At 44.2% G+C, this 23,612-nt stretch overlaps 1 protein-coding gene across 4 annotated transcripts in view; it reads left to right on the forward strand.

Moving 5' to 3' along the window:
- The window catches only part of MTRR (5-methyltetrahydrofolate-homocysteine methyltransferase reductase), a 432,636-nt gene that overhangs the window by 381,529 nt on the left and 27,495 nt on the right, over window positions 1–23,612 (forward strand). The window contains exon 16 of one of the 4 annotated variants that reach the window (XM_073678385.1): window positions 5,088–5,212. The exons of the other annotated variants lie outside the window; for them this stretch is intronic. Within the exon in view, the coding sequence (XP_073534486.1) occupies window positions 5,088–5,190 (103 nt within the window). The 3' untranslated portion in view covers window positions 5,191–5,212. Of the gene's footprint in view, window positions 1–5,087; window positions 5,213–23,612 lie in introns of those variants that run through there. 4 annotated transcript variants of the gene reach the window in all.

Raw genomic sequence — 23,612 nt, forward strand, 5'->3', positions numbered from 1 at the left:
TCACCCGTTTCCGTTCTCTCGTGGGATCTCAGGGTTCCCTCTATGCTTTCGTCTCTGGGCCTTTCCTTGCGTCTCTCTTCTTCCTCCTTTTTCCTTCTCTCTCTCTCTCTCTCTCTCTGCTTCAGGCCTGGCTCTGGAGCTGGGCCCAGACGGAGCCACAGCTCCCTGTCAGCCCTCTCTGGCTGAGCTCCTCTCCTCTTCTCCTCCTGCCTGAACTGAACCCTGATCTAAGATGGTGCCCACCTTATATACTCCCTCTGACACCCGAGCCCAGGTGACAAGCACGCAATGGGCTCCTTCCTATGCCCAGAGTCCCTCCCCTGTCTGCTCCTACACCACTGGGATGTTCCTCCCCCCCCCACTCCAGCCAGGGACAGAAGCTGTCGTACCTGCACATCTATCTGGTGGGAGTACCGTTGATCTGTCCCCCGGAAATGGGGTGAGTGTGGTGCATGCAGCTATCTGAGCTCAGTTCTACACTCCATCCTTACCCGGGAGTGGAATACCACACCTCTGGTCTGAGGTGCAATACCCCTGTAGCAGCCGAGTCCTCGGGGTGCTACATTCCCCCCTGGTAAATCACAGCACGTCCTCGGGCTGGAATAGAGCAAAGGCAAATTAAAACTTACAAAAATTTTTAAAGTGCACTCACATATAAGACCTTAACTACAACTCATCCCTTTATGGGAGGTACTTTTCTCTTTTAACTTTACGGGTATAAAACATTACGAAAACATTATCAGAAAATATCATTAACTCTCTTAGCATCATAAAAACTTTTTCATATAAAACATTCTTTATCTTCTGGCCACGGTGCAACTTGTGACCAGGTAAAGTGCAACAGTCACTAGTAGAAAAACAGTTCCCTATAAAACCAGTAGGGGGCGCCTTAGGAAGCGCAACTATTTACAGGGTATGGCCTCTCTCAGTCCTCGGCCAGTGGGAATAGGGAAATGGCTGCTCACAGTCCTCAGCCTGGTAAGGGATTAGGGGCACACAGGATACAGTCCCTTTAAACAGTTCCACACTAGTCCCAACGGGGACCACACTTCAATTAGCAACAGTTTCAGCAACAGTTCTCATACCCTGACGGGTAACTATATACAGTACTTTGTTTATGCTACTTCCTTCAGTAGCGGTATCCTCTGCTTGTTTCCTCCCGAGGGTAGTCTTCAGACCCGTCCGGGTCCTCTTGGCTTTCCTCATATTGTATCTCCTCCTCCGTCAACCGGTGCACGTGAAGGGCGTATGATCCTTTGGCACACTGATGCCGGGTGAAGGTGACCTCATCACCCGGGTAGAGGTCACGTCCGCGATGTCCCTCCGGCAGGTGGCTTTCGACATCCCTGCGGGTGACAAAGACGTCGCCGGGGGTTCGGTGATCCCGGATAAAGCCCCAGCCATGCTCCAACTGGAACTTTATTACGGTCCCGGTGGCGCGGGGACCGTGGGCCGCACGGGGGTTTCGTCGGGCTCGGCGTTTCTGCTCCGCGCTTTGGACCTGCAGCCGTTCCTCGCGGATCCGCCTCTCCCGTCGTTCTCTCCCGAAGACCTCTAGTTGCTGACGGCAGCACTCCTCCCGCTGGGCTGCGGCCGCCCGGGTCTCTTGGGTGAACCCCATGAGGTCCTCACCGGTCGGATCCCATGCGAATTGGGCCTCTTCCAACGGGAGCGGAACAATTTTGGCGGGCGCCGGAGCCGGGATTAGAGGCTCACACAGGGGCCGTTCCCTCCGGAGTCGGGGGTTGATGTACTCCGGTGGCCACACGAAGGGCAGCCCGTCCGGGCTAGTATGCTGCGCGAAGAGATCTTCGCCCAGGGGCATCACTGTGGAGGTCGATGGTTCTGTGGGGGCAGCGGCGCCCGGAGGTACTCGGCCTTGTGTCCAGGCCGGAGGCATCCTTTATGGGTCCAGGTATGGCACCTTTGGGGAAGAGGGCGCTGGAGGGGTAACGGCGCCCGGATGCACCAGGCCTTGCGACCAGGCCGGTGGCACAGTGGAGGTAAAGGGCGCTGTGGAGACCGCGGCGCCCGGAGGCACTCGGCCTTGCGACCAGGTCGGTGGCACTTCCTCTTTTGCCGCGCTCAGGGTCAAGGGGCGTGGCGCGGAAGGGGGCGTGACCGCGGCTCCGGCCGCTTGAGGCCTAGTTGGAAGCAGTGGCTGTGCGGCAACGGGCGCAATGAGGGTGACTTCGGGCTCTGTGACGGGGAGCTGGGGCAGGCTTACGGCTACTGGGCTCGGGGTGATGACGTCCCCATTACCTGCTTCCATCCCTGCAGCTCCCTCCGCGGCGTCGTCTCCGGCCTTCGTCCCTCCTGCACCATCCTCAGGGGCAGACTTGCTCCACGTTGCGGGTGGCGTCCTCTGCTGGTGGGTTCCAGCCTGCTGGGCCATCTCCCTCCTCCATTCGGCCAGTGCTTCCTGCTGTACTCGGGCCATCTTCCGGGCCAAGGCTTCCAGCGCGGTCTGTGCACGCTCCCGATCTCTGGGGAGCTGTGCCAGGATCTCCACCAGGCCTTCTGGGGTGGCAGCCTGCAACAGGTTCCGGACCACAGGGTCAGTGCTGCTCGACTCTTCCTCCATCTCCGGGTGCGATGTGTCCAGACTCCTCCAGGCCGCACCCATCCTCTCTGTTTTGTTCTCTATCCGCCCCCCTTGGGAGTGGTCCCGGGGCAACTTAGTGACAGTCAGTTTCAGGGGCAGACCCCCCCACTTTGATGGATATTTCCATGGTGGTAGTCTCGACTGGTGGGGGCGGTCTCCGCTTTTGGCGCTCTTCTGGGACCGCGCCCACGATGGGAGGTGGTCTCTTGCCACCCTCTGGCACGCCCACAACGGCGTCCGCTCTGCCAGGGCGGGAAACTGTCCAAGATGGCGGGAATCGTCTCCCTATGGCGGGAAACTCCGTGGATGGCGGGCAAAGACTGCAGATGGTGGGCAAACGGCGGGAAACGACCCCAGATGGCGTCCGATGGCGGGAACCCTCTGGAATTGGCGGGAGACTTCTTTTTGAGGTATATATGAACTTTTCTTCAGGCACGCAGTACCCGGTGGTTGCGGGCACGTAATCCTGCTGACTACGCCAAAGTTGACGCGCCCCCTGGGCCATGTTTGTGTAGCGTTGCGCACGCGGGGGATACCCGGAGCCGGATCTGACAGGGGTAGTAGTCCTCGTGGCGGTGACCCGGTCCGTGCCCAGGGTGGTCAAACTAAGTGGCGTTATTGATATGATGGTATTAGTGTCCGACTACGCCAGCCGTTGAACGCGGCTATGAAGCCGCCGCTGCAGGGCAGTCCGCTGAGGCCGGTGGTTCGGATGTGCAGCGTGGATGGTATAACCCCCAACGGGAGGGGTATGGCCTCAGGGCAGCTATGTTAGAGATGACAATGGGAGTGATGGTGCGGGTGTCCCAGTACTGAGGGTGCAGGTGCGACGACGAAACACGGAGGCTTAAAGTGCAGTTTCAAAAGCTTTACTCACAGTTCTTTACTAGGTCGCCCGTGCACAGTAGGACCACCCGAGTCGTGCTGCGTCCACCAGGTCAGGGACTCGGCCAACTCCCAGGCAGTTCCAGAGCGTGGTCCTGAGCTCCCCTCTCTTCCTTCCTACTGGCCGTCCCCACCAGGGATCCACCTTTGTCCAGCTCCCTCGGGCCTTCTGGTGGTGAAACCTTTCCCGGCTTCCCTGACCCTATACGTGGTATGCCTTCCTGGTGGATATGGCGAGGGGTCGCGCCAAAACTTGTCCACGACCTCCGGTTCCTGGCTAAGGATAATTGGCCTCCACCAGTTTGGGATCCGGTACCCTGCTCTGCCAACCCTTCACCCGTTTCCGTTCTCTCGTGGGATCTCAGGGTTCCCTCTATGCTTTCGTCTCTGGGCCTTTCCTTGTGTCTCTCTTCTTCCTCCTTTTTCCTTCTCTCTCTCTCTCTCTCTGCTTCAGGCCTGGCTCTGGAGCTGGGCCCAGACGGAGCCACAGCTCCCTGTCAGCCCTCTCTGGCTGAGCTCCTCTCCTCTTCTCCTCCTGCCTGAACTGAACCCTGATCTAAGATGGTGCCCACCTTATATACTCCCTCTGACACCCGAGCCCAGGTGACAAGCACCCAATGGGCTCCTTCCTATGCCCAGAGTCCCTCCCCTGTCTGCTCCTACACCACTGGGATGTTCCTCCCCCCCCCACTCCAGCCAGGGACAGAAGCTGTCGTACCTGCACATCTATCTGGTGGGAGTACCGTTGATCTGTCCCCCGGAAATGGGGTGAGTGTGGTGCATGCAGCTATCTGAGCTCAGTTCTACACTCCATCCTTACCCGGGAGTGGAATACCACACCTCTGGTCTGAGGTGCAATACCCCTGTAGCAGCCGAGTCCTCGGGGTGCTACAGTAGCGTAGCGTAGTTTCCCATCATACGAAGGTGACCTTGTCGTGGTTGATGGGCACACATAAATTAGCCAAATTATGCGCAAAAAACCTTCATTTTTCAAAGTGACATTAGTCTAGATACAATATTTCTTATATATTCATGTATGGAGTGCCGAAGTTCTTTTTGCAATTGAGATTACTCTTTTCTTCAGAGCACCCGAATAGACCAGTGAGCGACCCCTCTCTTTTTTTCTATTAATCATTTTTGGGATCCCGCTCCTGGAGCATTGCAGCAGGTACGTGTTCACACTATTAGAAGTTTGACAGCCTTTTTTCTGACCATGTGTCCCTCCCATTCAGTCACAGGTGGTTTTAACTAGCTCTACCAGCCCATACATTGTAGGTTAAAAGCCCAAGCAGAGACATATTGTCCATACAGGCTTACAGCCCAAGAGTGGCATATCCAGTGGTAGCGTAGCGTAGTTTCCCATCATACGAAGGTGACCTTGTCGTGGTTGATGGGCACACATAAATTAGCCAAATTATGCGCAAAAAACCTTCATTTTTCAAAGTGACATTAGTCTAGATACAATATTTCTTATATATTCATGTATGGAGTGCTGAAGTTCTTTTTGCAATTGAGATTACTCTTTTCTTCAGAGCACCCGAATAGACCAGTGAGCGACCCCTCTCTTTTTTTCTTTCTTTCTGTCAATATCATTGAGCCACTCTGGGGAGATCACAAGCACGCAGTTCATGCTAAACAGCCCAGGAAATTACAGGAACTGGAGGCCAAGAAGAATGGGCAGCTTTACCATCAGAAAATAAACCTGTCATTGATGTAAAATACACGGTATTAAGAACTGGGGTATGTGAACTTTTGATCAGGGTCATTTGGATGTTTTTGGTTGTCATTAAGATTTAAAAAGAGAAAACATAGTAGTTTGACAATAAATGGCTTCACCCTACCAATAACCATGAGTGGAGAAAAAGTTTTTATGTTATCATTCATATTCTCTGTAAAAAGGCCAAGAAAGCAAAAATTCGGGGTATGTAAACTTTTGAGTACAACTGTGCAAGGGTATATGTATGTATGTGTATATATATATGTGTGTGCGCACGTGTGTGCATATAGATATATATATATATATATACACAGTACAGACCAAAAGTTTGGACACAACTTCTCATTTAAAGATTTTTCTGTATTTTCATGACTATGAAAATTGTACATTCACACTGAAGGCATCAAAACTATGAATTAACACATGTGGAATTATATACTTAACAAAAAAGTGTGAAACAACTGAAAATATGTCTTATATTCTAGGTTTTTCAAAGTAGCCACCTTTTGCTTTGATGACTGCTTTGCACACTCTTGGCATTCTCTTGATGAGCTTCAAGAGGTAGTCATCGGAAATGTTCTTCCAACAATCTTGAAAGAGTTCCCAGAGATGCTTAGCACTTGTTGGCCCTTTTGCCTTCACTCTGCGGCCCAGCTCACCCCAAACCATGTCGATTGGGTTCAGGTCTGGTGACTGTGGAGGCCAGGTCTTCTGGCGTAGAACCCCATCACTCTCCCTCTTGGTCAAGTAGCCCTTACACAGCCTGGAGGTGTGTTTGGGGTCATTGTCCTGTTGAAAAATAAATGATGGTCCAACTAAACGTAAACCGGATGGAATAGCATGCCCCTGCAAGATGCTGTGGTAGCCATGCTGGTTCAGTATGCCTTCAATTTTGAATAAATCCCCAACAGTGTCACCAGCAAAGCATCCCCACACCATCACACCTACTCCTCCATGCTTCACGGTGGGAACCAGGCATGTAGAGTCCATCCGTTCACCTTTTCTGCGTCGCACAAAGACACGGTGGTTGGAACCAAAGATCTCAAATTTGGACTCATCAGACCAAAGCACAGATTTCAACTGGTCTAATGTCCATTCCTTGTGTTCTTTAGCCCAAACAAGTCTCTTCTGCTTGCTGCCTATCCTTAGCAGTGGTTTCCTAACAGCTATGTTACCATGAAGGCCTGCTGCACAATGTCTCCTCTTAACAGTTGTTGAAGAGATGTGTCTGCTGCTAGAACTCTGTGTGGCATTGACCTGGTCTCTAATCTGAGCTCCTGTTAACCTGCGATTTCTGAGGCTGGTGACTTGGATAAACTTATCCTCAGAAGCAGAGGTGACTCTTGGTCTTCCTTTCCTGGGGCGGTCCTCATGTGAGCCAGTTTCTTTGTAGCGCTTGATGGTTTTTGCACCTGCACTTGGGGACACTTTCAAAGTTTGCCCAATTTTTCACACTGACTGACCTTCATTTCTTAAAGTAATGATGGCCACTCGTTTTTCTTTACTTAGCTGCTTTTTTCTTGCCATAATACAAATTCTAACAGTCTATTCAGTAGGACTGTCAGCTGTGTGTCCACCAGACTTCTGCACAACACAACTGATAGTCCCAACCCCATTTATAAGGCAAGAAAATCCCACTTATTAAACCTGACAGGGCAGACCTGTGAAGTGAAAACCATTTCCGGTGACTACCTCTTGAAGCTCATCAAGAGAATGCCAAGAGTGTGCAAAGCAGTCATCAAAGCAAAAGGTGGCTACTTTGAAGAACCTAGAATATAAGACATATTTTCAGTTTTCACACTTTTTTGTTAAGTATATAACTCCACATGTGTTAATTCATAGTTTTGATGCCTTCAATGTGAATGTACAATTTTCATAGTCCTGAAAATACAGAAAAATCTTTAAATGAGAAGGTGTGTCCGAACTTTTGGTCTGTACTGTATATATATATAATATATACACACACATATACACTGGTCCAAAAAATAAAGGGAACCCTCAAATAGCACATCCTAGATCTGAATGAATGAAATATTCTCATTGAATAATTTGTTCTGTACGAAGTTGAATGTGCTGACAACAAAATCACACAAAAATCATCAATGGAAATCAAATTTATTAACCAATTGAAGCCTGGTTTTGGAGTCAAAATTAAAGTGGAAAAACACACTACAGGCTGATCCAACTTTGATTTAATGTCCTTAAAACAAGTTTAAATGAGGCTCAGTATTGTGTGTGGCCTCCACGTGCCTGTATGACCTCCCTACAACGCCTGGGCATGCTCCTGATGAGTTTGTGGATGGTCTCCTGTGGGATCTCCTCCCAGACCTGGACTAAAGCATCCGCCAACTCCTGGACAGTCTGTGGTGCAACGTGACGTTGGTGGATGGAGATTCAGGTATGGGAAATAGGCGGGCCAGTCCATAGTTTCAATCACCTTTGAATCACCTTTATGCATGGTAACAAAATGTTTGACAGCACCAGAGTACTATCAATTTTGTTTAGATATATTATTTAGGTATTTGGAAATTCGACATTTTAATTTTCTGGTGGTACATCCTCCGTATTGTACTTTACATAAATCACAGAAAATAGAATATACTACATGGTGGGTATCACAGTTAATGAATTCTTGAATATAATGAACATGTTCTTGAGAAGAGTGAAAGCCTTTTGTTTTGTCTGCAGTAAAGGCGCACATGTTACTTCGGTTTTCATTACACTTCTAAAACCTTTGGGTTTTAACCAGCAGGTTTTTTAGGTCGGACTTTGGAACAGGCTTGGAGAAAGCATGTTGCCCAAGGTCCGGCCTCTTTTTGCTACAAAACTGCAGCCCTGAGATATGATTTTTATAAATGTGTCATCTTGGTTGATGATTGGAAGATTTTTTTCGATAATATTTTTGACTTGATTATATTGTAGGCTGTATGATGTGGAAAAAGTAACACATGCGTCATTATTCATATTTGGTGAAATATTTTTCTTATTATATAGGAGTTCATTTCTTGTTTTGTTTTTTACTTTGGTGAATGCACCTTGAATCAACTGACTTCCATATCCCCTTTCTCACAATCTGTTATGTACAGATTGGTATAAAGAAATAAAATAGTGCTTTTCTTTTACCTGTGGAAGTGCCGCTCTTTTCACTTTTCATTATGTGTATGTTGAATTTGTATAGGTTATTCCTATCCATGTTAATATATGATTTGGATTTAAATTTGGTGTCATTTTTAGTTCACATTTGGTGGTGCAGGTGGCTGTGTACCTTCTTGACATACTTTTGCCCAGTGTTGTACCACTAATTTTGTGTTCTTCATTTTGTTTCACTTGCCAACTTTAGAACCAAATCAGCCTCTCTTTAAAAGTGTATATGAAGGTGTCACGGGGTCCTACTTCGGTACCACACAATTAACAGAGCGTGAGATGAGTGAACAGTCCCAAGAACCTTTATTATAAGCAAACCATAATAACCATCTACCACACAGAGGATGAAATAGTCCAGGAACACAGTTACAGTCCAGTGACGGGATAAATGCCCCAGGAGATGAGTCACAATCCTCTGCTTCTAGATCGATATGGCTCCAGATGCTTCTCTGTATAGGCTCAACCAGCAGTATTTTCCAGGGAAATCAGGGAATCTCCAAGTCTCTCTGGTGCATGAGCATCCCACAAAGGATCTGTCTTAAGGCCCCGTCACACATAACGAGATCGGTAGCAAGATCGTTAGTATGTCACGGTTTTGGGATCGCTGGAGAGTCGTTTCGTGATCGCTGGGGAGCTGTCAAACATGCAGAACTTCCCAACGATTTCGGCCGCCCCAGCGATCTAACTAACGATCTCGGCGGTCGTTGGGACGCTTTCACACAGCAGCTATTTCAACGATCCACACCTTCATAGGGACTGTACTGTGTCACAAAGGCGTGCATAAAATCACTTTTCCGCGCCCCCTCATCTCTGATTGGTGGACGCTACTGCGTTCTGATTGGGCGGCCATGGTTTAACATCACTACTGCGTCTCTGGTCAGATGGGATCGCTACTGCGTCTCCGGTCAGACCGGAACACTGGTGTGTGCATTGTTCCTGTACAGATGTATGGATGTCCATATATGTATATAAATATATATATAGAGATGTAAATGGCCATTTATGTGTATGCATATCTGTATGTTTGAGAGTATGTATGTGTATATAGTTATCTGTATACGTATGTGTATATGAGTGTGTGTGTATGTATTTATGTACTTAAAAATATGTATGAGTACATGGATGAATCTGTTTACATACGAGTTCACGAATGTATATGCATGTATGTATGTGTGTATGTATGTATGTATGTATCTGTATACGCATGTGTATACATATGTATATATATATATATATGGACTGCTTACTGCGGTGACTACTCCTACTACTGAAAGAATGAGAAACAAAGCTTTTGCATAGTAGAACACACAGTTTATTAGACACATCAGTACAGAAATGTCAGTAGTGTAGAAACATGAGTAGTTGCCCACTATAAGTTCTGATGCTGCCAAGGAACAGCACCAGGACCGTTAAAATACTGGCAGTAGTTGTCGCGGCAGGTCTTCGCATCATGGGTGTTTCTGCCATGTCCCACTGGTTGAAGGCCTGCAATTGCAGGATCGTTTGCACGCCATTCACCGAGCTCCACTTCCCCATTGGCTAGGTCCACAGAGTCCACGAAGCCAGGCGAACAGTGCGTAATTGCATCACGTCGACGAAGAAAGTTGTGAAGCATGCAACAGGCCAAAACAACAGAGTCTATTGATTTAAGCTTCATGTTAATTGGCGTGTGAAAAACTCTGAAGCGGTTGGCCAGGACAGCGTGTCAGAAAACGTGCTGTGTGGGTGTGTGTGCATGAGACCCCTAAAATATCTGCCCATGCAAAAGCATATATATACAGATAGAATCAAAATGCAGCAACGGGGATAGTAGAAACAACTACACAAAAGTAGATATAGATACCAGCAGGTGTAGTTCTATAGAAACTTAAAACTTAACGTTTAATACCATTAGATAAAATATATGCCAAATACAAGGACCTAAAAACACACAGTTTGACTGCCTGTGGTGTATAATAACCAAGAGAACTTCCATATATTGCTACTTCCAGAGATATAGATAGAGCGGCATCTGGGGAGCGGTATTTGGTTGGTGACCTTATGAATTTCGGCTCACCACCATCATATGGAGCCCCCTCTGAGATCCGAGAGCATGGACAGTCATCAAAATTGGTGAGGATGTTCCATTTCTATATAGTAGAGTTAAATGGTCACCATTGATGGGGCGAGTGTTTTCATGTTCCCATATCTCAGGGTGAATGCCTTCATGTTCCCACATATTGGGGTACAATAAGCTGATACAGTGTACTGTGGGCTTCATTATCTTTTTTCCTATTTGCCATTCCTTCCCTGGTTTGTGTTAGAGATGCAATATGCTTATATGACATATATCTATATCTCTGGAAGTAACAATATATGGAAGTTCTCTTGGTTATTATACACCACAGGCAGTCAAACTGTGTGTTTTTAGGTCCTTGTATTTGGCATATATTTTATCTAATGGTATTAAACGTTAAGTTTTAAGTTTCTATAGAACTACACCTGCTGGTATCTATATATACAGATAGAAGCCAAGCCCTCCCTCCCTGAAGAGCAATGATAGCAGATAATTGGTAGATGTCCTATAAATGAATTAAAAATGGAAACTCATTTGAGACCCCAAACAATACCTACCTCGCTAAAGATGTCTGATTTCTTCAAAGTGGAGTCACAGCCAGAGAACGCTGGTGGGATCCAAAAAACAAGGACGCAGTAGCGACCACAAATCAGGGACAAGGGGCGCGGAAAAGTCCAATTTATGCACGCCTACGTGTCTCAGTTCTGAATCGCTAACAAGGTCATTGATAAGGTATCAAATACAGCGATGCACACTGCCCAGCGGGAGCGCAACGACCCAGGAATGGTCCAGGAAGCTTTGTAACGATCAGCGATCTCACAGCAGGGGCCTGTCAGACATAGCGAGATCGCTATTGCGTCACGAAAACCGTGACGTATCAACGATCTCGCTAGCGATCTCGTTATGTGTGACGGGGCCTTTACTCCTCTCTATGTCCTCCTCAGACCCCCTACTTATATCCAGAGATAGGCAGACTGGTTGGACAGTTTTCAGGCTCCTAAGACTTGGGAACAGTTCCTCAGAGATCAAGGAACTACAGGGGGTGGTTTTGGGGGCAGAGGGGTCATGAATTGGTAGTCAGGAAATGTCAGCAGGGGTTCATCAAGAGGCATGGACACATTCAGGCTGCAGATGGTAACTAAGCTAATTCAATTATCTGACCTTTTGTAACTTAATTAAGACTCTAGACCAGTGTTCCCCAACTGCAGTCCTCAAGGCCTACTAACAGGGCATGTTTTCAGGATTTCCTTCGTATTGCACAGGTGATAATTCCATCACCTGTGCAGTACTATGGAAATCCTGAAAACATAATCTGTTGTTGGGCCTTGAGGACAGGAGTTGGGGAACACTGCTCTAGACAATACGGGGAATACACAGAATGATACAGAGCAACAAGATAGCACTCCTAAAATCCGTAAAAATATGAAAATATACAGAATGATACCCCACACACCATATCACACCATCACAGAAGGGGTTACATTATGGAGTTACATTATGGAGATGAAACCGGTTGATTTACTAATTAAGTAGCACATGTGCAAACCGGATACTCCAGACATGTATAAGTTCTGACTCTTTCACACATATGATATCATGATTAATGGTTCTCTACCTGAAACACATTGATTTTATTTATTCATTTTTTATACCATGACATTTTAATTTACCTGTTTGGATTTGTACTCCGTTCACACCAAATAAAGTTCAAGACTTGTAATTTTCATGGTGCTGGATTCCTTTCTTCATTACATAAAATATTAGTACTTATAGATTCTTGCTCCTCTTGTGGGCACTCAGTGTAATGCTGGTACATGTGCCCGCAGATGTGTGACCAGGCCGCATTACGTCTTGTGCAGTCCATATATCCTTGGTCCCGGCTGTCCCATATTACCGGCTTCTCCCTCACCTGCTCTATCAACTTTTCAATATCCATCTTTCTACACATGTTTGCAATCTCCGTAGGTGCGTTTTATTATTTTTTTACATTGGTTGCCATAGAGTTGAGGACTCTGAACTTCCTGAGCTTGGCTGATGCAATATCTTGACTCTTTGGAAAGCCATACGTATGAAATCGCACACTATACGCATGGTCCTGGTGCCGTCCGTTTTTTTTCTTGCACCCGCTGACTTGCATTGGCATGTCTCGTCCGATATATGTGCCCCCTTGCAGTAAGCTGCGATTTTTACTCATCCTGATTCTAGCTGAGAAATTTGCAGATCAGCACTGACTCATTGCACTTGCACCAATATTATTCAATCCGATTTTTTTTATCTGATTGCACTCAATTTATACGCAAATGAGAGCTATCCCTCCGACATGTGAGTATTTTCAATTTCTGTGTCTTGTTTAGTGGTGGTCCTTTTCAGCTTACCTTACCTTACCTGGGCCATGTTTCTGAGCACTGAAGACCTTGTGCTTCTGGGCACTTCAGAGATATCGCAGTTCTGGATTATGGCAGCATTGGAGGATAATGAATTCCTGGTCACTTTTCGTAAATCAGAACTTTATTAAGAGAATACTTAACAATCACTGAGTAAAGAAAATGTAAGAAAAATTTCAGCTGATTGTAAATACATAGACTTGTTACATAATGTGTCACTTATGATTAGATGCCAATTAAGGAAACAAAGTTATAGATCAGTATAATCAGTATTATGAGAGCATGAATAAAATAATAAAAACACAATGATATGAGAAAAGGAAAGAAATAAGTGAGGGAGGAAAAGTGGAAAAAGATTGAGCGAGGGAGAGGGATATAAGAGAAAGAGGGGTGAGGAGGGAAGGAGAGAGGGCAATTGGGAGATTGGATCTCTCCTCCGGATAAGCTCCGTCCTGTTGTTCTGTGTGTGAGTCAAGCCACTCAATTAAAATGACCAGTTTATCAGTTTTAATATGTTTGAAGTGGGGTGCAGAGTGTTATTCGTTTCAGAACGCGAACCGAAGTTCAATTCAGCCAAATGTTTAAGTCTGGAGTTTCCCTAAAAGCGATCCATGGGGCGCATGTGCTATAAATCTTATCTGAGTTTCTGACCATTTGACCTATCAGAAGTTCCATTCTGTATATGTTATTGAGTTTGAATATAAATTCTGAACGTGGTGGTGTTCTTTCTTGTTTCCAATACCTCGGAATTAGATTCCTGGCCCCTGTTAGGAAGTGTCTAAGCAAGCCCTTCTTAAATCTAGATATTGAGATGTCACTTAACGATAGTAAGGCTAACTCTATTGAGGGATGAGTCTTATGTATAGAGAGTTTCTTCTAGAGTTTGAATATCGCCATCCACAGATTATTGATAGGTGGGCATGACCACCAGATGTGTGTGTACGAGTCTCTGTTTTCAAGACTCCTCCATCAGGTATCTAGGGTTGTGGGGTACATAGAGTGAATGGTGGCTGGGCATCTGTACCACCTTGATAGGACCTTATAACTTCTCTCCTGTGATACCGAGAATAGAGAAGACCTAAACGTAAACAAGAGGATTCTAGAACGGTCCTCAGGTGATAAGTCTTCAAAAGTCACTCTTCCAATTTGTAAAGAACAGAGGAAAATTTTTGGAAGCTGTTTGGCCCTCTTGGTATAATTCGTATAGTGAGGAGACGGTGTGGTCTAGAGGACTCTTTGATGAGCATTGGTTTTCAAATGGAGTGAGTGGTCTGAGGTGATGGGGCACGTAATATATAAGAGTATATCATCAGCAAATAATGCTAATTTATGTTCCTCAGAACGGAGCTTCACTCTTTGATCGAGGGGTTGCCACGTATTGCCGTAGCTAGGTATTCCATGGTTAGGATATATAATAGTGGTGATAGGTGGCATCCTTGTCTCGTGCCATTCTGAATTGGAAACGAGCCTGAGAGGGATCCATTAACTTTAACTTGTGCAGAGGGGAGTGTACATAATGCTGTTATCTAAGTATTATATTTGTTCTTACACCGATTCCTTCAAGTGCCTGTGATATGAATTCCCAGTGTACCCTATCGAACTGTTTTTCTGCATCAATTGACAGGATACATATTGGCTCCACCCCTCTCCCCGCTCCATCTATTAGAGAAATAGTCCTTATGGTATTGTCGCTCTCTTCATTCCCCGGAACAAATCCCACCTCATCCTGATTGATCAAACTTGGGAGGAGATTACATAATATTTTCAAGATCATTTTCGCATACACTTTGATGTCAATGTTTATTAAGAAATGGTATGGTAACTACTACATACTGATAGATCTTTCCAGGGTTTTGGGAGCACTGTGATATGAGCGGATAAAGCCTGAGGTGGAAAGGTACCTCCTGATGAGATAAAATTAAACATAGATAGGAATATGGGACTTATTAGATCAATGAACTGTGTATGAAAAAACAGCGGTGTACCCCCATCAGGACCAGGGCTCTTCCCTTGTTTTAATTCTTTTATGGTTGTAACTTCTTCTAACGAGAAGTCTTTTTCCATCTCTAGTAATATTTCTTCGGGCACTGCGGATAGCTTATTCAATTGCATATATGATTGAATTTTATTTCGGAATAGCTGTGTAGGGAGGTCTTTGAAGTGTCTGGCTATATTATAGAGAGATTTATAGTAATCACTAAAGCTTGTAAGTGTATCTCTAGTACTGTAAACCTTCTTCCTCTTGGAGTTTTTAATAAAAGGAATGTGTTTGGGTTGCAAGGGTGTAAAGCTCCAGCTAGCAATATGCAGCTTTTATTCCCCAAGTGGTAAAAGCAACTTCTGACTCTTTCAGCCGCACGTTCTTTTTTAAGGCATGATCCGTGGGATATCCATATACCTCTTAAGACACTCTTCAACGTTTCCCATTTGATTGAGGGCGAGGTAGGGTCTCCATTGTGGTCAGCAATGAAATATATTGCTTGTTCCATTTCTGACTTACACAAAGTGTCCTGAAGTAGGTTTTCGTTTAGACGCCATGAGAAGCATAGGTTGTAATAGTATCGAGAAATATATGGGGCATGATCCGACCACAGTATCAACCCCACCTCCGCTTCTATTGGGAGATCTGCTAAATTATGGGAAACAAAGATATAGTTGATTCTGCTATATGTGGTGTGGATTTGTGAGAAAAAGCTATAATCTTTAGTGTTGGAGTGGAGAGTTCTCCAGATATAGACCAGTCTCATACTGAGTATCTGTTTCTTTACCTGTTGTATGATGGAAGGGGAGTAAGAGGACTTACCAGAAGAGACTTCTATTGTGGGATTCATGGGGAGGTTGAAGTCACCTCCGAGTATCACAGGAGAGGAGCCGGTGAACTCTTCCAGAAGCCTCCTGCACTGTGAGCCAAACCTCTGTTGTCCTTGATTTGGAAAATATACGTTAGCAATGACAAGTTTGCGTGTAGCCCATGATATTTTCAGGAATATATATCTTCCCTCTGTATCGATTAGCAACTCCAAGACCTCTGGCATGAAGGATTTGTGAAAAGCTATTGAAACCCCTTTAGATTTGGAGTTTAAGTTGGTGCTATGGAACCACTTAGGGTAATACTTCGATAGGCAGCTCAACAGGACTCCGGATTTAAAATGTGTCTCCCGAAGCATTAAAACTGAGACATGCTGTTTATGATATGATGATGATATGATGTTTTTTTCTGGAATGTTTAGCCCTTTTACATTAAAGGAGCAGAACTTAATTTTATCCATAATATTTATATTTTTCTAGCGCTTGAGGGCTTAACCGCCATTCCGGAGGAGAGATGGGGGGGATTACGGTGGGATTGGGTGGGAAGGTATATAGGTAAGGGGGTAAGAGAAAAGGATAAAAGAGAAAAGATAGAAAGTTAGAGTGGGTGTTGTTTGAACACTGGGTGTCAAGCACCAATAGTGCTGGAATTGGTAGCATTTTCTACCTTTTACACCGAGGGGGGAGGAAGGAAGCCGAAGATGAGTTTGCGCCCCGTCCCACTCCCCATCCGCCTAATGTGTTTCAGATATATAGCAAGACAACTGTTGCCTTAACCTTATTATGGACTACCACCAAACATCTAAATGGGAACAAATGGTTAGAAGATAGACCAATAATAATTCAAACTCTGCTATTCCTAGTCACCAGTTGATAGGTAGTCTTCCAACATGACAGTTAGGAAGGAAGATAGAAGGTGAATAGTCATAGCAAGGCTCTAGCATAAATAATATCTCTTTTAGAATATAGGTATGTGGTAAACTAAAACAAAACTGAAACTTTCACAATTCACATAGCAACACACAGACATTTAGGTAAAGAGAGTTTAGGCAGATCCAATGGGCTATGCATAGTCCCCTCTTATGGTAGGGTATCGAGATCCGAAGAAGGAAGGAGTAAGAAAATATGGAGTGAGAAGGAGGCCCCTTCAAGTGTCATTGGAGATGGCTCCATGTTTTTTCTGTCTTTTGGCGTGCTGAACGTTGTGCCATCTTGGAAGGAGAGGTTGGAAGTTGTGGAATCTGTGGCCACTCAGGAAGTTCTATCATTGGAAGTTGAAAAGTTCCCAGAAAGTTGGCCAGGTCTCCAATTCTTTGGAATATGGCAGTTTTCCCTCCCTTGAAAGCTGTCAGTTGAAAAGGGTATCCCCACTTGTAAGTGATGCCTTTTTCTTTAAGGCATGTCAGTAGAGGTCTTAGCGCTCTTCTTAACTGTAACATACGTCTGGATAGATCCAGGAGCAATAGGTTTTGGGTTCCAGAGTAATTTATGGTTCCTTTCTGCCTTGCAGCTGCCATTATAGCTTCTTTAACTTTGTAGTAATGCACTCTGCAAATAACGTCTCTAGGACGTGATTCAGATGAAGGTTTAGGGCCCAGGGACCTATGAATGTGGTCAAACTCTATCAAATTGGCTTCATTTCGCCTAAAATGTCCAGAAACAGTTTCTGCAGTGTATGGTCAAGGTCTGATATTATAGATTCTGGTAGGCCGCGTATGAGAATGTTGTTTAGCCTGTTGCTTTTTTCGAGATCCTCCATTCCAGATGATATATCCTCTAATTTAAGGGTATGACTAATTATAATGTCTCTATGGGTTAGTAGCTCCCGGAGTATATCCTCCTGGGATTTCTCAACCTCCTCAATATGTGTGGTAAATTCTGCTTTCAAATTATGGAGTTCTTTTTTTTATAAGAGTTCTCCAGTCTACATACAAATCCCTCTAGATCTTTTTTAGTGCATAGAGCTTTTATGTATTTGCTCAGTTCAGTTATGTTCATGTCATCTGCAGCTTCGCTATCCCCTTCGTAATCATCCATTAACCCCTTTACTCCCCAGGGTGGTTTGCACTTTAATGACCAGGCCAATTTTTACAATTCTGACCACTGTCACTTTATGAGGTAATTACTATGGAACGCTTCAACGAATCCCCCTGATTCTGAGATTGTTTTTTCGTGACATATTGTACTTCATGATAGTGGTAAAAAAAATTTCAATATCACTTGCGTTTTTGTGTGAAAAAAACGGAAATTTGGCGAAAATTTTGAAAATTTCACAATTTTCAAACTTTGAGTTTTCATGCCCTTAAATCAGAGAGATATGTCACACAAAATAGTTAATAAATAACATTTCCCACATGTCTACTTTACATCAGCACAATTTTGGAAACAAAATTTTTTTTTGTTAGGGAGCTATAAAGGTTAAAAATTGACCAGCGATTTCTCATTTTTACAACAAAATTTGCAAAACCATTTTTTTTAGGGTCCACGCCACATTTGAAGTCACTTTGAGGGATCTTTATCACAGAAAATACACAAAAGTGACACCATTCTAAAAACTGCACCCCTCTATGTGCTCAAAACCATATTCAAGAAGATTATTAACCCTTCACGTGCTTCACAACAATTAATTGAACGTTAAAGGAAAAAATTAACATTTAACTTTTTTTCACTAAAATTTTACTTTAGACACCAATTTTTTTATTTTCAGGAGGGTACCTGGAGAAATTGGAAACCAAAAGTTGTTGTGCAATTTCTCCTCAGTATGCTGATACCCCGTATGTGGGGGAAATCCATTGTTTGGGCGCACGGCAGGGCCCGGAAGGGAAGGAGCGCCACTTGACGTTTTCAATGCCAAACTCGCTGGAATTGACAGCGACCCCTATGTCGCGTTTGGAGAGCCTCTTATGTGCCTAAACAGTGGAAACCCCCCCACAAGTGACCCCATTTTGGAAACTAGACCCCTTAAGGAACTTATTTAGATGTGTGATAAGTACTTTAAACCCCCAAGTGTTATGCAAAAGTTTGACGTAGAGCCGTGAACAAAAAAAAACATTTTTCCACAAAAACGATCTTTTAGACGCAATTTTTTTAATTTCACGAGGGTACCAGGAGTAATTGGACCCAAAAAGTTGTTGTGCAATTTCTCCTGAGTACGCTGATACCCCATATGTGGGGGAAAGTCATTGTTTGGGTGCACGGGCAGGGCTCGGAACGGAAGGAGTGACACTTTGGAATGCAGACTTTGATGGAATGGTCTGCGGGCTTCATGTCAGAACGTTGACTTGTGAAAATAAAAAAATATATTTTTTTTCCACAAAAATGTAAAAAAAAAATATTTTCACAAGGGTAACAGGAGAAAGTAAACCCCAAAATCTGTTGTCCAATTCTTCCTGAGTATGCTGATACCTCATGTGTTGGAGAAAACTACTGTTTGGGCGCACGTCAGGGTTCGGAGGGGAAGGAGTGATGCTTTGGAATGAAGACTTTGATGGAATGGTCTGCGGGCATCATGTTACGTTCTCAGAGCCCCTGATGTGCCTAAACAGTGGAAATGCCCAATAAGTGCCCCCTTTTTGGAACTGATACCCGATTTGTGAACTTTATAATGTAGTGTTATACGTCAGTTGTGTAGGACAACCTGACGAACACTACACAACTGACGTATGACAACTAGAGATGAGCGTTGTTCTACTCGAACTGTTCGCCAATCTCAAATTCGAGCTGTTTTGGGCGGTGTTCGAGCCGGTCGGCGAACACGAACAATTTGAGAAAAATTCGGCTGTTCGAGGTTATGTTCGATAACTGTTCGTGCACCAAAATCATAACTGGATTTTTTCACAGTAATGATGAAAATTAATGTTAATACGCAGTTTGAGTGTACAGCGGGGCGGGGGGAGGGGCAGGGGATGGATCTCTGCAGGAACAATGAAGATCTCCATTTTTTTTTCTCTTTCCCGCATTTGCAGTGGGGAGGTGCAATCTGTCAGCCTATCAGCAGCGCACACACGGAGCGAAGTGTTTTTTTTCACACAAGCAAGGGCATGTGTGATTGGCAGTGTATGTCACATGTCCTTGCCCTATAAGACCAAGCCATTTTCCCCGTCGCCACCATTTTCTCACTGCTGCAGCTGCGTGTTAGACGGCACCGCTGTTGCTGTGTGCGCTATACCTTGTTAATTTCAAGCCAATTTTCGCACAAATATACAGATAGCTTGGGAGTAGGGAATAGTTGTGATTGCAGTCCTTTTAAGGACTAGGTTACAGCATTTCCTACGACTTTTATCAGGCAGGTCTGTGCTCTTAAATAGATAGATTGTGGGAGTAAAGACTAATTGTAATTGGAGTCCTTTTCAGGACTAGGTTACATCAGTTCCTATCAGTTTTTGCCAGGCAGGTCTGTGCCAGTGCTGTGCAAGTTTTTTTCACAGCATTTGGCTTAATCTAGCAAAGCTAATCCTTTTTGGCCTATTGCCGAGTGTGTTAGTCAGTGGAGTAGCCTATCTGTGTTGCAAGATATACCACCTGTGTATAGAATACCAATTTTTTTACTGCACCTAGTGAAGTAAAATCTTTTGGGCATAGCATCATTCTATTAGTCCATCTATACTGACCTCCATCAGGTTGCAAACTGAATATAATTTTTTTCTGCATCTAGCTCTGAAAAAATATTTGGGCTTCTAGCAGTGTGTGGGACTTGGTCTATTAGTCCATCTATACTGACCTCCATCAGGTTGCAAATTAAAAATAATTTTTTTCTGCATCTAGCTCTGAAAAAATATTTGGGCTTCTAGCAGTGTGTGGGACTTGGTCTATTAGTCCATCTATACTGACCTCCATCAGGTTGCAAGTTAAAAATAATTTTTTTCTTCATTTATCTCTGAAAAAATATTTGGGCTTCTAGCAGCGTGTGGGACTTGTTCTATTAGTCCATCTATACTGACCTCCATCAGGTTGCAAATTAAAAATAATTTTTTTCTGCATCTAGCTCTGAAAAAATATTTGGGCTTCTAGCAGTGTGTGGGACTTGGTCTATTAGTCCATCTATACTGACCTCCATCAGGTTGCAAATTAAAAATAATTTTTTTCTGCATCTAGCTCTGAAAAAATATTTGGGCTTCTAGCAGTGTGTGGGACTTGGTCTATTAGTCCATCTATACTGACCTCCATCAGGTTGCAAATTGAATAAAAAAATTTTCTGCATCTAGCTCTGAAAAAATATTTGGGCTTCTAGCGGTGTGTGGGACTTGGTCTATTAGTCCATCTATACTGACCTCCATCAGGTTGCAAATTAAAAATAATTTTTTTTCTGCATCTAGCTCAGAAAAAATATTTGGGCTTCTAACAGTGTGTGGGACTTGGTCTATTAGTCCATCTATACTGACCTCCATCAGGTTGCAAATTAAAAATAATTTTTTTCTTCATTTAGCTCTGAAAAAATATTTGGGCTTCTAGCAGTGTGTGGGACTTGTTCTATTAGTCCTTCTATACTGACGTCCAGCAGGTTGCAAATTGAATATAATTTTTTTCTGCATCTAGCTCTGAAAAAATATTTGGGCTTCTAGCGGTGTGTGGGACTTGGTCTATTAGTCCATCTATACTGACCTCCATCAGGTTGCAAATTAAAAATAATTTTTTTCTGCATCTAGCTCTGAAAAAATATTTGGGCTTCTAGCAGTGTGTGGGACTTGGTCTATTAGTCCATCTATACTGACCTCCATCAGGTTGCAAATTAAAAATAATTTTTTTCTGCATCTAGCTCTGAAAAAATATTTGGGCTTCTAGCAGTGTGTGGGACTTGGTCTATTAGTCCATCTATACTGACCTCCATCAGGTTGCAAATTAAAAATAATTTTTTTCTTCATTTAGCTCTGAAAAAATATTTGGGCTTCTAGCAGTGTGTGGGACTTGTTCTATTAGTCCTTCTATACTGACCTCCAGCAGGTTGCAAATTGAATATAATTTTTTTCTGCATCTAGCTCTGAAAAAATATTTGGGCTTCTAGCGGTGTGTGGGACTTGGTCTATTAGTCCATCTATACTGACCTCCATCAGGTTGCAAATTAAAAATAATTTTTTTCTGCATCTAGCTCTGAAAAAATATTTGGGCTTCTAGCGGTGTGTGGGACTTGGTCTATTAGTCCATCTATACTGACCTCCATCAGGTTGCAAATTAAAAATAATTTTTTTCTGCATCTAGCTCTGAAAAAATATTTGGGCTTCTAGCAGTGTGTGGGACTTGGTCTATTAGTCCATCTATACTGACCTCCATCAGGTTGCAAATTGAATAAAAAAATTTTCTGCATCTAGCTCTGAAAAAATATTTGGGCTTCTAGCGGTGTGTGGGACTTGGTCTATTAGTCCATCTATACTGACCTCCATCAGGTTGCAAATTAAAAATAATTTTTTTCTGCATCTAGCTCTGAAAAAATATTTGGGCTTCTAGCGGTGTGTGGGACTTGGTCTATTAGTCCATCTATACTGACCTCCATCAGGTTGCAAATTAAAAATAATTTTTTTCTGCATCTAGCTCTGAAAAAATATTTGGGCTTCTAGCAGTGTGTGGGACTTGGTCTATTAGTCCATCTATACTGACCTCCATCAGGTTGCAAATTGAATAAAAAAATTTTCTGCATCTAGCTCTGAAAAAATATTTGGGCTTCTAGCGGTGTGTGGGACTTGGTCTTTTAGTCCATCTATACTGACCTCCATCAGGTTGCAAATTAAAAATATTTTTTTTCTGCATCTAACCCAGCCAATAGTTTTGGCCTAATACCACAGTTTGGCCACTCAGCTCTGCTCGGTTACCATCCATTGTTTTTTTGTGCAAACAACTCCAGAGTTGTGAATTAGTTAACCACCAAAATGAGTGGAAAAAGGCCTGCTGCTGGTGGAAAGGGGAATAGTCGTGTTGGGAAGGGGAAAAAAGGTTGTGTCCGTGGGGTAGGTGCAAAAGAAAGACCATCTTCCAGCCAAACTAAAATGTCTACTTCTTTTAGCGGACAATGTGATAAGATCCCTTTCTTACGGCCACGCCAATCGCTACAAATTCCAGATGAGGCACAAAAACAGCAGGTGCTTCAACGGATATCAAGTGCTCCTTTAAGTGGGCTCTCCTCCACATCAACTTCAACATCACAAATACTCCAGTCCTCAAAGGTGTCACCCAAATCGCACTTGCTTCCTCACAGCTCCCAAATCTCCAGCTGCCCGTCTGAGTATGAGGTAGAACAGATGGTTGAGTCTGCAGAGCTGTTTACTCATACTATAGCCTGGGAATCAGAGGTCGACTCCAGCGCTTCTGTGAATCCAGACGAGGAAATGATCTGCACTGATGCCCAGAATCTTTATGAGTCGGATCCAGGACCAGACGCAGAAGGTTCTGACCATAATGTAGACCCTCATTCCCAAACTGTAACTCCTGTTGGTGGAGACAATGAGGAAGACGATGATAAGACTCAAATACCTGATTGTAGCGACAACTTTAGTTTTTTGTCAGGGCAGGAACAGGTTGGCTCTGAGGACGACGGGTGTGATAACGCACAGGGTGATGATGATGAGGTCGGAGATCCCACTTACTGTCAACCCACAGTCAGCCAAGAGATGAGGTCAGCAGAGGAGGTGGAGTAAGATGCTAGTGACGACGAGGTCAGGTTGCGCCTTCCTGGACAGAGACGTAGTACTGGAAGCACGTCAACAACTGCATCCTCAAACACAACTCTGCCTCTCACCACAAGTCGTGGTGGCTCTTCAGGTCGCATGGGTGCTAAGCCTTGCATAGCCTGGGCATTTTTTCAGATCGATAAAGATGACCCAACTCGTGTTATCTGTAACATTTGTCAGCAAAAGCTAAGTAGAGGCCAAAAAATACATAGTTTGAGTACTTCATGCATGAACCGGCACATGGACATGAAGCATAAGTTGCAGTGGGAAGCTCAGTGTGCTACAATGCGGTCTAGCCGGCCGGGCCAACCACCGTCTGCCATATCTTGTGCATCCGCGGCCTCTTCATCCTCTG

This window comes from Phyllobates terribilis, unplaced genomic scaffold (assembly GCF_046119375.1).
Source record: "Phyllobates terribilis strain yellow unplaced genomic scaffold, ASM4611937v1 Scaffold_4__5_contigs__length_816908805, whole genome shotgun sequence".
In the NCBI taxonomy this organism is placed as follows: Eukaryota; Metazoa; Chordata; class Amphibia; order Anura; family Dendrobatidae; genus Phyllobates; species Phyllobates terribilis.